The sequence below is a fragment of the Phascolarctos cinereus genome, unplaced genomic scaffold, assembly GCF_003287225.1.
Source record: "Phascolarctos cinereus isolate Bilbo 61053 unplaced genomic scaffold, phaCin_HiC Scaffold_2;HRSCAF=192, whole genome shotgun sequence".
NCBI classification, from domain to species: Eukaryota; Metazoa; Chordata; class Mammalia; order Diprotodontia; family Phascolarctidae; genus Phascolarctos; species Phascolarctos cinereus.
In genome coordinates this window covers 291,757,366-291,769,663 of record NW_027555625.1, presented here as the reverse complement: position 1 = coordinate 291,769,663, position 12,298 = coordinate 291,757,366, and the positions used below count along the sequence as shown (strand labels likewise).

Here is a 12,298-nt window from a genome sequence, read left to right as displayed (position 1 = left end):
AAACAAAGTGTTGTATAAATCTGAGATATCATTCTTCAAAAGGAAAAAAAAATTACTCAAATTGTTAAAATTGTGTAGTGCATAAGAAATAAGAAAGGTACATGTATCCCACTCTTGCTAAAAGATTCTGTATCTACTTGGCTAACAGAAAGCTTTCCAAACATGTTCACAACAGAACAGCTATGTGGAAAAAAATGAATGTGAACTCTTATATGAATTGTAATAGAAGTAAAATGTCTCAGAGAGGTTTAAATTCCTAAAGTCCTGAACTCCACACTCCATCGCTGCTTCTCCTTCAGTATCCCTCTTCTTGGCTTTGAACATATAGCCCTATCTAGAACATACAGCCCCTATCTAATAAGCACTTTTTTTCCCCCTCTTTAAAATTTTTCTCCTTGTTTCCTAATAATATAGTCTTACCATTAGAAAAGGGGCTTATATCTTCACATTCCTCCCAATGATCAAAATCGAAAGACACATTAGGATTCTGTTAAATATAAAATATAACATTAACTGAGAAAATAAGATAAATATATCTATACATACACCAAGGATATTAAGACTTAAAAATCATTAAAATCTATTACCCTTTTCTTGAGCAAATTATGCCAAGATTCTTTTTTCTCTTTTACAAGAGTGACTATAGGTTCTTCATTCTTAATTAGACATTTGGATTCCTCTTTTAATATACTTGCATGTAGGTCCATATCAGCCAAGTAAAATTTATCTCCTACCCAAGCGCTAAATTAAAATAAGTAAGGTTAGTCTTTTTTAACACAGTCAAGTGGTTCCAGTTGTTTTTTTTTTTGTTAAAATACATACATAGACCTACCTGAAAACCACCCTTTCTCTAAAAAATTTACATTTCTGATCTTTTACATTTCTTAGCCTTATCCTCACAACTACAACATCTTCTTTTTGAAACCATTTTATTTCTGGGTGGAAACTATGAGAGAGAGAGAGAGACAGAGACAGAGAGACAGAGAGAGAGAGAGATACCAATTAGTCAATTAACCAACAAACATTTGTTAAATACCAATTATGTTCCAGGCACTGTTTTAGCTAAAAAGTGAAACAGTCCCTGACCCCCAGGCACTTACATGTACACATAAAAGTCTGTACAAAAATAATTACAAGGTAGTTTTTTTTGGGGGGGACACCACAGTTGTGGGCAGGGATCAAGAAATACTGCATGTAGAAGGGGGTACTTGAGCTAAGTTTTTAAGAAAACCAGAGATTCTTAAGAGGTAGAATGAGAGAAGAGTGTATTCCAAGACAACCTGTGGGAAGGTTTCTGCCATTAAGAGGTAACTGATAACTTTGGGAACATCAGGTTCAGGCAAGTGATGAGGCTGGAAGCCATACTGCAGAGGGTGGATATACAAGTAAGAGAAGGGCAAGTATAGACAGCTCTTTTTTAGGAATTTGGCAGTGAAAGGGAGAAGCTATATGGGAATTACAGCTTGAGATAAAGAGAAGCATCTACTGAGGATTTTTTAAGGAAGAGGAGATGTAGACATGTTTTTTGAAGTCAGAAAAGAAGCAACAAATAGCGAGAAACTGAAGAAATGATTGTGGGGGTAACCCAATGGACAAAGGGAGGAGATTGGACCAAGGGTATATATAGAGGTGTTGGCTGTAGTGAGAAGGGTCAGGTCAGGGTCAGAGTACAGGAGAAAACAGGGGCTCATACCAAGGAGTTTTAAGGTGCAGAAAAAAGGAGCTCACAATGAGTGGTTTCCATTTTCTCAGTTAAGTACTGAGTGAACCCTAAGATGAGAGCATGGGGACAAGGAGCGGTATTTGAGGCGTGATGAAAGAGATGAAGAATCAGGGAGAAATAGGAGAGCTGCCTTGCTGCAGTATATTTATGTTAAAACTACCTAAGTAAATGCTTATTTGTTAAAGAAAATCTCTTTAAAATTATGGAGTCATACCTTTTATGCTGCTGCTGTCTTGTTTCTTTAATGTAATTATCTCCACTATTTTCTGATACCACTTCTATGAAAAGAAAAAAAAATAAGCTTATCACTGACCATACCTTTCACTGTACAGTGTGACCTTCCTTACCCTACTACTTACCTAAGTGCAATGCAGCTGACAACTCTCATACAAACTAAAGACAATGAAATGAAAGGATAAACATTTCCTTGTGACTCAGGATTCATGGGGTAAATATTAATATGCTTACTAATAGTGAAAATTAAAATCCTTTAAAGGGAAAAAAAAAGCCTTAACAGTTTTGAAGCAGCAGCATGATATAGTGAAAAGAGATTGGCTGGTCCAGAGGAGTTCAAATCCCACTTCAGATACCTAGACATGTGACCATGAGCAAGTCTCTCTTTTTTTCTTCCTTTTTGGCGAGGCAATTGGGGTTAAGTGACTTACCCAGAGTCACACAACTAGTAAGTGTTATGTGTCTAAGGCTGGATTTGAACTCAGTCAGTCTCCTAACTCCAGGGTCGGTGCTCTATCCACTGTACCACCTGGCTGCCCCCAAAGAGCAAGAAGTCTCTTACCATCCCTTAGTTCATTTCCTCTTTTGTCAAATAGTAAGAATAACTGAAAGTACTTGCATGATTGATGTATTTGGAGGGTCAAATAAGATAATATATGTAAATACAAATGCTATACAAAATGCAACAAAAACCCTATGTGTCATTTTAAGACGCTTTAGTCCAGTCATGATATCAAAAGTAAAAATGACTAAATGTTAAAGTCTACATCCCTTTGTGTAATGTCTATTTTTTTTCTTTTGGCTAGGCAATGGGGTTAAGTGACTTGCCCGGGGTCACACAGCTAGTACGTGTTATGTGTCTGAGGTCGGATCTGAACTCAGGTCCTCCTGAATCCAGTGCCAGTGCTCTATCCACTGCACCATCTAGCTGCCCCTGTGTAATGTCTTTAAAAGCTATAGCACAAATACTAGTCATGTTTTCAAAAAGCAATATATTTGATACAAGAAAATTAAATACTTGCTTCATAAGTACTTACCAGACTCTGGATTTTCTGTATTCACTTGTTTGGAAATATTGTTTTCTGAAATTTTGTCATCATCTGATATTGAGCTTTGCAGGTCAGCTGTCTCCTCTGTACTTTTGTTGGGTGTTAAAGGAGGTATTCTAAATAGAACACACTGCCATTACTACTAAGTAAATGTTTACCAAAGGTTAAGACATAGATTTTTAAAAAGGCATTCAGACAAAAAACCAGATGGATGAAGAACGCACATGAGGCATGTTATGTTACAACACGTAGTTGGATGAGTAGCTCAGAGCTTCTTCATCAGTACATGTTATAAAAGTCCAAATTGAGCAAGATATCCCGTAATTTTTCTTAGCCATTATTATAAAATTAAATATGATTCTTTTTAACAATTCTTTCCTTAGTTAAATTAGATATGATATATTTAATTTTGATTCATGAAGTCTAGACTAATAGAAAATTATTATCAAACTGAACCCTTTTCAACACTCTACTGTTCACAATAAAAAGGAAAATAATACTGGCATAAACTCATTTCTACAAATGTGAGGAGGACTAAGAAATTTATCCAAATCCTTTAAAGCTGGACACATGTATCCCACACGGTTTCTATCACATCACTGCCCTGCAAAAAATATTTTTTAATTTTATTTAAAATAAAGCATTTTTAAAAAAGCTCAATGAACAATATGTTTTATGATGGAAACCTATTCGAACCTCTTACAAAGTTTCAGAGCAGGAATTCTTTAGTCTTTTACATGAGTTAAGTAAGACTAATGTCACTTCTGTTTTATCTTTCAGGTAACAAGTACTCACCCTACGAGAACCACAGATCCCAGGGCTGTGGATTTAGAGCTGAAAGGGGCCTCAGACATCCTCTAGTACAAGCCCCCTTTTACATGTGAAGAAACTCAAGCACACAGAGAGGAAGTGACTAGCTTTTGTCAGAAGTAGGCAAATACACAGCCTTGACCAAGGTTCCTCAGGGAGGTGGCAGAGCTAGGATTCAAACCTAGGGCTCCCGTGTTTCCACTGCACCACACAATGCCTTGGTAAGATAATTACAGGAAGCATTCCAATATCTTAGTTGTCAAAATATAAAACAGGGTTTCAAACAACAAATACACAGAGAAAGATAAAATGTTAACTCACGTGGTTTGGAATGTGCTCTCTTGAAGGGCTACCATTGTACTTTCTTGGCATAGTTTTTTAAGTTGATCTATATGTTCTGGATTATCGGTACCCATTCCCATTGATAAAATTTCAGCTCGAACATTATATTCAATTACAGAAGTTTTCAAATCTGAAAGCTTGGTGAGATGGACCTTGTATTAGAAAGACAAACAGAAGTACATTTCAGAATCACTATTTTAAAAAGCATTTTCAATTACTTTATTGTACTTTCTGACTAAAAAAAATTACTTATATGATAGAATATATTCACCAAAGACAATACTGTAAATTTACCCTCCTCATTCACCAAGTATGAGAGATTTTAGATAGACATTATCTATTGCTCTCTTCTCTCAAAAACTCTTCTTTTTTTGATCCCCTTTTAATTTTTCTGATTGTATCACAAAGAAAGCTACAATTCATTTCCAGTAGTTTTGGTAGTCTGTTCACACACTAGATATCCTACTTTTTAACCAGGCAAGTGTGTGCCCTGACTCTGGGCCCTCTGGCAGCAGCAGTAATAGATATAGATGGATGTGGGCTAGAAATTAGTATCAGGAAACAGAAGAAATGACATTAGAATCCCTGAATCTATGGGAATTTGTGTTTTCTATATCTCAAATGTAAAACAAAACATAATATAAAACAGTTTTGAGAACAATTACTTCCCTTTTTCTACATTATTTTGAGGACAAAAATCCTAAGATTCACGTATTTCATGGTTTCCATGGCAGTAATTTTCCAAAGTTTGACCCTAAAGAAATAGGCTTGTAAATAAACCTGGATAAGAAGGCCTGACCTAAGTTTATTTAAGGAAGAGGAAATCTTTCCCCAACACCAGCAAGCACAATGTACACTGATATCTGATCTAAGAACAAAATCAGAAACACTGGAGGCAACAGCCCTTAGTTTCTTAAATAAAAGTTATTTGGGAGGCTGTATTAGATGGCAGCTACTGACTCTTCATAAACAACTTTTAACTGACATAATTTCAGTCCAAATGAATAGCGAAAGAGTAGAGGGAGGGAGGGCATTCTCTCCTTTGCAGTCCTAATGGGTATACTGTTAAACACTTGAAACCTATAAAGAGAAACCTAGAGGAAAGTATTTGCTGTATTTTTTCTTTAATTGATTTCACTTTTATAATGAATAATTTTATCAGCATACAGAAAATAAGCTAAGCATTTTTTAGACCCCAAAGGTCAAATGCTATGTAAATTTTACAAACCTTAAAATGCTATGTAAATTAGTTATTATTGCCACACTAACAATAAATGATCACTCTAAAGTCTGTATACTCAAAAACTACAAGGTAGAAAAAATGGGCTGAAGATGGAGTATGTATGCCAAAGATCATCTCCTGGAGTATGCTTTTCAGGAAGGTATTTTTAAAACTACATCTCTGATCATTTGCTTTATCATTTAGATTTCTGCCCAAAACACACAAGTAAAAAGAAGGGTCCACCAAAACTGAAGTTAGATTCCGGTTCATAAAGGTTTTACTCTTTTGGGAGAATATTTGGGATGATTTTTGGTTCCCTTATAAATACAGATTATATTCCGTGTAAGAAAATGGCACACTTACCATTGGATCAACCCAAACTGTGTTTCCCAAAGACAGTACTACTTTTGCCTCATGTAGTTTTCCCATAATTTTATGGTGAATATATCTAGTAACCTGAAAAATGTATAAGTTATTTTTACTTGAAAGACTGATTTATAATGAGCAATCACTACAAAAATCCACATAGTATAAAAGCAATATTATACATGTTCTACTTCAGATTAAAGTCAGTTCCATTCAGGAGATATAAAAAGAAAGTGACATAAATATATGCATTTTCATTATCACAGAAATTCATCTGAAATTATTGGAATATTTTTGATTAAAAAAATTTCCACTATCTTTCAATATATGACCTAAGTGTTTTTACATTTCTCGCTATCATCTCATATTATCATCACATTTTTTTCCTTATGCCACTTTTTAAAATAGTGTGGCATAGTGAAAAAAAGCTATTGAAGAAAGCATTCCTGCGTTCAAATCCCACCTCTGACACCAATCTGGGTGACCGTAGGCAAGTCATTAGATTATCTTATCTTACTAGGCTCTCTTGGGCCTCAGTTTCCTCATTTCTAAAATGTGAGGATTAGACCAGATGGCAGAGCTCAAGAACTATGATGACATAAAACTCTCATGATCAGGTAAATGGCATCCCTGACATTTACAAGAGAAAACCTTGGCAGATGAAGTGACTTTCTTCACAATTACCTGCTGACTTAACTGTACAAGGGGAACTAGCATCCATGGGTCATAGATCCCAAATACAGCATTTGCTGCTTCTGACAGATCACATTCTCCCTTCTTTTCAAGCAGAATGCTAAGAAGAGATCCACATCACACTGCTGTCAACATTTGTATTTCTGTGCTAATAACTGCCAAGATTCAATGTCCCCAAATGGCTGCTAGAACAAAAACAAATTTTCAACATGAGGTTTTTTTTGTTTTGTTTTGTTTTTAAGGTACCGGATACCAACAGTTCAGTACATGGAAATATAGAGCTTGTAACAAGACAGTAAAGCCAGTCCAATGTTTCGTTGCAGGGACATACTTAAAATAAAGAAGGGCAGTGAGAAAGGATGGTGGAAACAGGTCAGGTCCACTGGGGCGCTGGGTGGAAGTGGGCACCCCGCCAGCGGGTGGAATTTTGCAGACCAGTCTGGCAGGTTTTTATGTGGTTCTTACCTGTATTAAGCAGGACCAGGTATTGACTGAGGTGAGGGGGCAAAAAGCTTGGACCTAGAGCCTAATAGTAGAAGGGGGAAGGAAAGAGAAGACTCCTGGAGAAATGGCAGCTAGCGGCAACTCAACCTCTCTGCCAGTGAGAAAGGTTCTTTCGGCTCTTATTGCCCATCTTACTCAGACAGCCTGACATGGCGGATTCATACTTCCTTGGTGCTGCTTTGTTTAATGAAGTGCAGAAGCTGTTGAGGTCTTTACAGCAGACCACACAGCTCTCACACAAACAGAAACCTGAAATTTGTCCCAACCCAAAGTAATTATCAAGAAATTCCATAAATTAAAACTAAATACTTTCCCACCCCTTATCACATGGCACACTGGACAAAACTGAGCATTCTAATGATTCAAACGTACCATGTTAATTACAAAGTACAATACAGCAAGTACTGTACCCCAGAACTACACAAAAAGTCAGCCAGAAGTCCTGGGCACTAAGAAAGACGGTTGCCAACAAAACCAGAGCCATCCACAAAAGCAAACAAGCTGACAGTTTCCCAGCAGGGGCGAACAGAGATAATAAAGGGATGATTTCAGAAAAATCTGGGAAAACTTACATGCACTGATACAAAGTAAAGTGAGCAGAACCAGAAGAACATAGTAACAGCAATAATGTAATGATGATCAACTGTGAGAGACTTAGCTACTCTCATCAATACAATGATTCACAACAATTCCAAAAAACTCATGATGAGAAGTGCTATACACCTCCACACAGGATTTGGGGACTGGTTGAATGACCAACCTGAAGAGTAGTTATTAATAGGTTGGTGTCAGCACAGAATATCCTCCAATGGACACTGGCCCTGAGATCTGTCCTTCGCCTGTGCTGGCGAATATTGTTAGAAATGATTTCGAAAAAAGCATAGCTGGAATGCTTTTTGGTTTCACAGGTTTCACAAAGTCAAAGAATAGATAGTATTTAACTGGAACAAAAAAGGTTTATTTTAGCAAGGGAAGGGAGGGAGAGCAGGAAAGAAGTAGCTAAAGTTTATCACCTTTAAATGTCAAACTATTTTTATTTTACCCATGGAAATTCTTGTAAGATTACTTGTGAAAAATTATCTTTAAATAAATTAAAATTAGCTATTTTCCTGCCCCTTATTAAATGGCACACACCAAAATTTAGCATTCTAATGATTCAAACTTATCATGTTAGTTACAAAGTACAATACAATTACTGTACTTTGCTGTTACATTAATGAGATGGGGGAATGACTGTTCTTCTGCTCCCTGCTGAGACCTTTTATAAAAACGGAATTCAAAGATGTTTTCTAGATGGCAGAGGTTGCCAAAAATCTGAGTGACAGCTAACTGGCATTTTATTATGTACATAAAAGCATACGTTGTCCTTTTAATTTCATAAGAATGAGCAAGTGATAAAGAACTTTATAAAAAAATCATTCTGAATTACATCAGCTTATAAAAAATGGAATTTCATACATATTCAGCTACAAAATTATTTCAAACATAGACTCCAAACATTACTTTTACATTTTCAAATCATGACTACTATACCAAATTACTAAGTACCTCTAGAAAACTTTAAAAATGTAAAAACGTGAAAGCATGGGAGCTTACCTTTGGGTTCCATTCAACTTCATTGTCAATAGGTTTCACTCTACAAACAATAAATTCTACAGCTTGAGGAGGTACATTTTGGAATCTCTGGGGTAGACGAAGCAGCTGATGATTTTTAGTATTGCTAATCCTGCCTTCATCTATAAATTTTATATGAACATTAAAAAAGACACAATTTTCCTCTTTTTGGCTCATTTCCAAAACTTGAACCCTGTAAAATAAAGAATAGCTAAATATGTTTCATTCTAAAATTAAATAACCTTTGCCCTAATTTAAATAATAAGAAAAAATTACTGAATTTTGCTAATTTAATTAATATTTTCAAGTACGTTAAAAGAAAAAACTCACTGAGTGCCTTCTAATTATACACTATATATTAGTATTTAGGGCAAACTCACAATAAAGTCTGAAAAGTCCTTATACTAAGATACTATTAATATGAAGGTACTGAGAATTAAACTTTCAGTGTGCTTCATTATTCCTGAATTATTATTTCCAAATACATACTAGAATCCAAGTTGAGTTGGACATACCTACCACCTAAGATCCATCATAACATTCAGTCATTATAGAAAATGGTGCCAATGACTCCAATGTCTAATGACCTTCTTTGAAAGGCAGCCTTGCACTTTACCTGCTTCATGTATTCTTGAATTTTGTCAATGCAAAATAAAACAATAGTGTTTGTCTCAGAGTTATAAAAAAGGACAAGACTATCTTCATAAGGTTAATTTGCTATCACAGGAATCCTTACAAAGTTTCTTGCTTTGTCAACATTTTTTCAATGCTTCTGCTGACAAGTTTTGCTCTTAGAACAGGAATTGAATAAATATCACCTTTGCTTCTGGAAAGGGCATAATGATCAGCTATACTATGGCTCCACCCATCATTCCTGCAACAACTCAGACCAAAATACCTTTTCTGAGGCACCATTCTCCTATGGGTTGTCTCTTCCTACCAAGATGTAAGCACCTCAGAGACAGGCAACGTCTTTCTCACTTTTGCATTGTGTTCTAAGAACCCAGTACATAGTAACACATTTAATAAATGCTTTTTCATTCATTCAACGTGTAGTCATCCAGTATAGGAGGGACAGTTTCACATTTATATTTGTTGTCCCAGTGCTCAGGTCATACGAGTAGGGAACCTGCAGCCTCGAGAACACATGTGGCCCACTAGATCCTCAAGTGCAGCCCTTTGACTGAATCCAAACTTCACAGAACAAATCCCCTAGCCACAGGTTCCCCACCCCTGGCTAGGACATAATAATACATTTAAATGTTTTTTTTTCATTCATTCCTTTCTACACTGAATTCAAAAGCATTATAGATGTGATAATGCGATTATCCAGTATAGTTTAAACCTCAGTTCAAATTTATGACATACTTTTATATTCCTTTGGATAAAGCAAAATAAAGCATCTTACCTGTGAAAAACTGCTTTTTCATGTAGTCCATACAAGGCAAACTTCTCGACTTTTTCAACAGACATTTTATTACTGGATTCCTTAAAATACTCCTCCATTTCCATATTAAGAGCTGCATACAGATCCTTGTGTTTATCAAGTATGCGCCCAAAATAGTTTGTTGCATTCACAATATAGAAAGGTATTATCTGAAAGCATAACATATACTTTAAAAGATCTGAGATTTCCTTAGTGTGGCCCTTCCCTCTACCAATTAAAGTCACAATCCCTCTAAGCGTTAAGTAGATGATTTCATGAGTTGTTTCTCATAAAATCGCAGCTGACCCACTCCATGTAAAAATCACCTGGTGGCCAACGTTCTGGTAATGAGCATCTCTGAGCATAGCTAAGCTAATATTTGAATGACAGATACAGAGTCCATTATCAGGAATGTAGGTGAAGCCTTTCCAGCTTGGTAGGACCTGCTGAGACTTACGGAATAGTTTTCAAGAGCCCAAGGTCATGTGCATGCCACAATGAGGCGTCTGAACAGGGTTTTAATGGAGGAAAAAACATATACATATAGATACATGTATATATACACACATGTATGTACGTATAGATCAAGTGTTAACTGGAAAATCAGATAATTTTTTTTTGGAACAATCAGGGTTAAGTGACTTGCCCAGGGTCACACAGCTAGCAAGTATCTAAAGCCAGATTTAAATACAGGTCTTCCTGACTTCAGGGCCACTGCTCTATCCACTGTATCACCTAGCTGCTTCAAAAACTGGATAATTCTAAGCAAATGATGTATGTATGTGACTTTAAATCATATACAGAAACTAATGCCTTTATAGATTCTGCTTAACTGCTAAGACAGTGTGACTGGTACATTTCAGCTTAACTAAGAATCGGATTACACAAAACCCTCTATACTGTATTCATAAACAATAAAGTTCTTTAAAAAGTTCACTGGAAGATTTCTGCCAGTTGATTTCATTCTCAGATGACAAAATCCTTTTTTAAAAAGTCAGGAATGAAACCTTATGACCTCAGATACCTATTCACAGCAAGGAGCACTAAATGTCTCAACACAAGAAGGGAAATTTGACCTCTCAGGTTTCACTGAGATGAGTGGGATGGGATCCTTTCACATGGCTAAACAGAGAGAACAGGACAAAAGAAACAGTGGAGTATTGTAATGCATACAAAGAAGAAACTTACATGGAGAAATAATAATAATCAGAGCAGAAGGTAAAATCGAGACTATTTGGAAGAAGAGCAATAGAAGCAGAAAATGAAAGGACTGGAACAGACCACAGACCACAGACCACCTGGACAGAAAGAGGAGACAGTCAGCTCTATGAGATCTGGGGCTATATTTTTTTGGTTTTGTATCCTCCATGCCTGATGATACCTTGCAAAAAATGTTGGTGCTTGAATATGTCAATTAGCCAGGATTTGTTGGGTGCATACTATGTGGCAGACATTATGTTTATTGACAGATGAATGTTTATTGAATCAAGTTCTAGAAACAGATAGCAAGCCTGGTACCAAATCATGACACCATAAGAGACGAGAAACTTCAACGAATTATTTAGACAATCTAACCTTGCCATAATAACTTCATGCATCAAAATCGTGGAAGAAATAATGACAAGAACTGCTATTCTGTATCTGATTCTTGCCAACAATAGGAAAGGTAGAAATGATAGAAATGAGATGGGGCAGAGAGTGGCAACTCCTGGCCAGCTCCTAGATGGCCTCTGCGATTCCATTCATTGCTGATTCAGACATTCATTCGTTGATTTTATGACTCCAAATGCCTTTGTATCACCTTTACCTATAGATTCATCTAAAGCATATTTAAAAAGAAAATTTTTACTCTCATTATGTAAAACACCTTAATGTTTAAATTCTTTTAAAGACTTCATTATAAATTGAAGCACAAACAATTCAAACAACATAAAACCACGTATTAAGCCACAAGCTTCTTCACTTAGAGCACTAAAAACATATGTGCCCCTCTTTCTTTACTCTTCTCGCCTCTTCCTCTTCTGTGTACATTTCAGGTTTTGCTGCATTTTTTTTACAGCCAGTGGAAGTGTGACAGTCCGGCCTCTGCTCTGCACCCCTTTCTCCTAATCTTCCCATTTCAGCTTGGTCTTTCTCCCGGTACAGCACCATTTTGCTGCTTTGATGTACTATGGTTTGTTCAGCTATTCCCCTAAACTCTGGACATACAAGTTGTTCCTATGTCTTTTACTAAAATACATTTATGTGTATAAAGGTATTATTCCCCCCTCCAAAAAAATTTTATGGGAAGGTGAGGAGAGGCAGAAGTGACCGCT

At 36.2% G+C, this 12,298-nt stretch overlaps 2 protein-coding genes across 4 annotated transcripts in view; one reads left to right on the top strand and one right to left on the bottom strand.

Moving 5' to 3' along the window:
* The window catches only part of SLC7A9 (solute carrier family 7 member 9), a 63,598-nt gene extending 59,724 nt beyond the window's left edge, over window positions 1-3,874 (top strand). Inside the window, exon 14 of one of the 2 annotated variants that reach the window (XM_020985046.2) lies at window positions 3,787-3,874. The gene's annotated coding sequence lies outside the window, so the exon portion shown is untranslated. The remainder of the gene's footprint in view (window positions 1-3,786) is intronic. The other variant, XM_020985047.2, reaches the window with a different exon arrangement.
* The window catches only part of TDRD12 (tudor domain containing 12), a 62,430-nt gene that overhangs the window by 3,793 nt on the left and 46,339 nt on the right, over window positions 1-12,298 (bottom strand). Inside the window, exons 23-31 of one of the 2 annotated variants that reach the window (XM_020985039.2) lie at window positions 9,966-10,153; window positions 8,540-8,750; window positions 5,744-5,836; window positions 4,138-4,310; window positions 2,995-3,122; window positions 1,938-2,001; window positions 833-946; window positions 588-741; window positions 421-487 (exon numbers count right to left, since the gene is read on the bottom strand). In XM_020985039.2, coding sequence (XP_020840698.1) covers window positions 421-487; window positions 588-741; window positions 833-946; window positions 1,938-2,001; window positions 2,995-3,122; window positions 4,138-4,310; window positions 5,744-5,836; window positions 8,540-8,750; window positions 9,966-10,153 — 1,192 coding nt within the window. Of the gene's footprint in view, window positions 1-420; window positions 488-587; window positions 742-832; window positions 947-1,937; window positions 2,002-2,994; window positions 3,123-3,863; window positions 4,034-4,137; window positions 4,311-5,743; window positions 5,837-8,539; window positions 8,751-9,965; window positions 10,154-12,298 lie in introns of those variants that run through there. The other variant, XM_078150098.1, reaches the window with a different exon arrangement.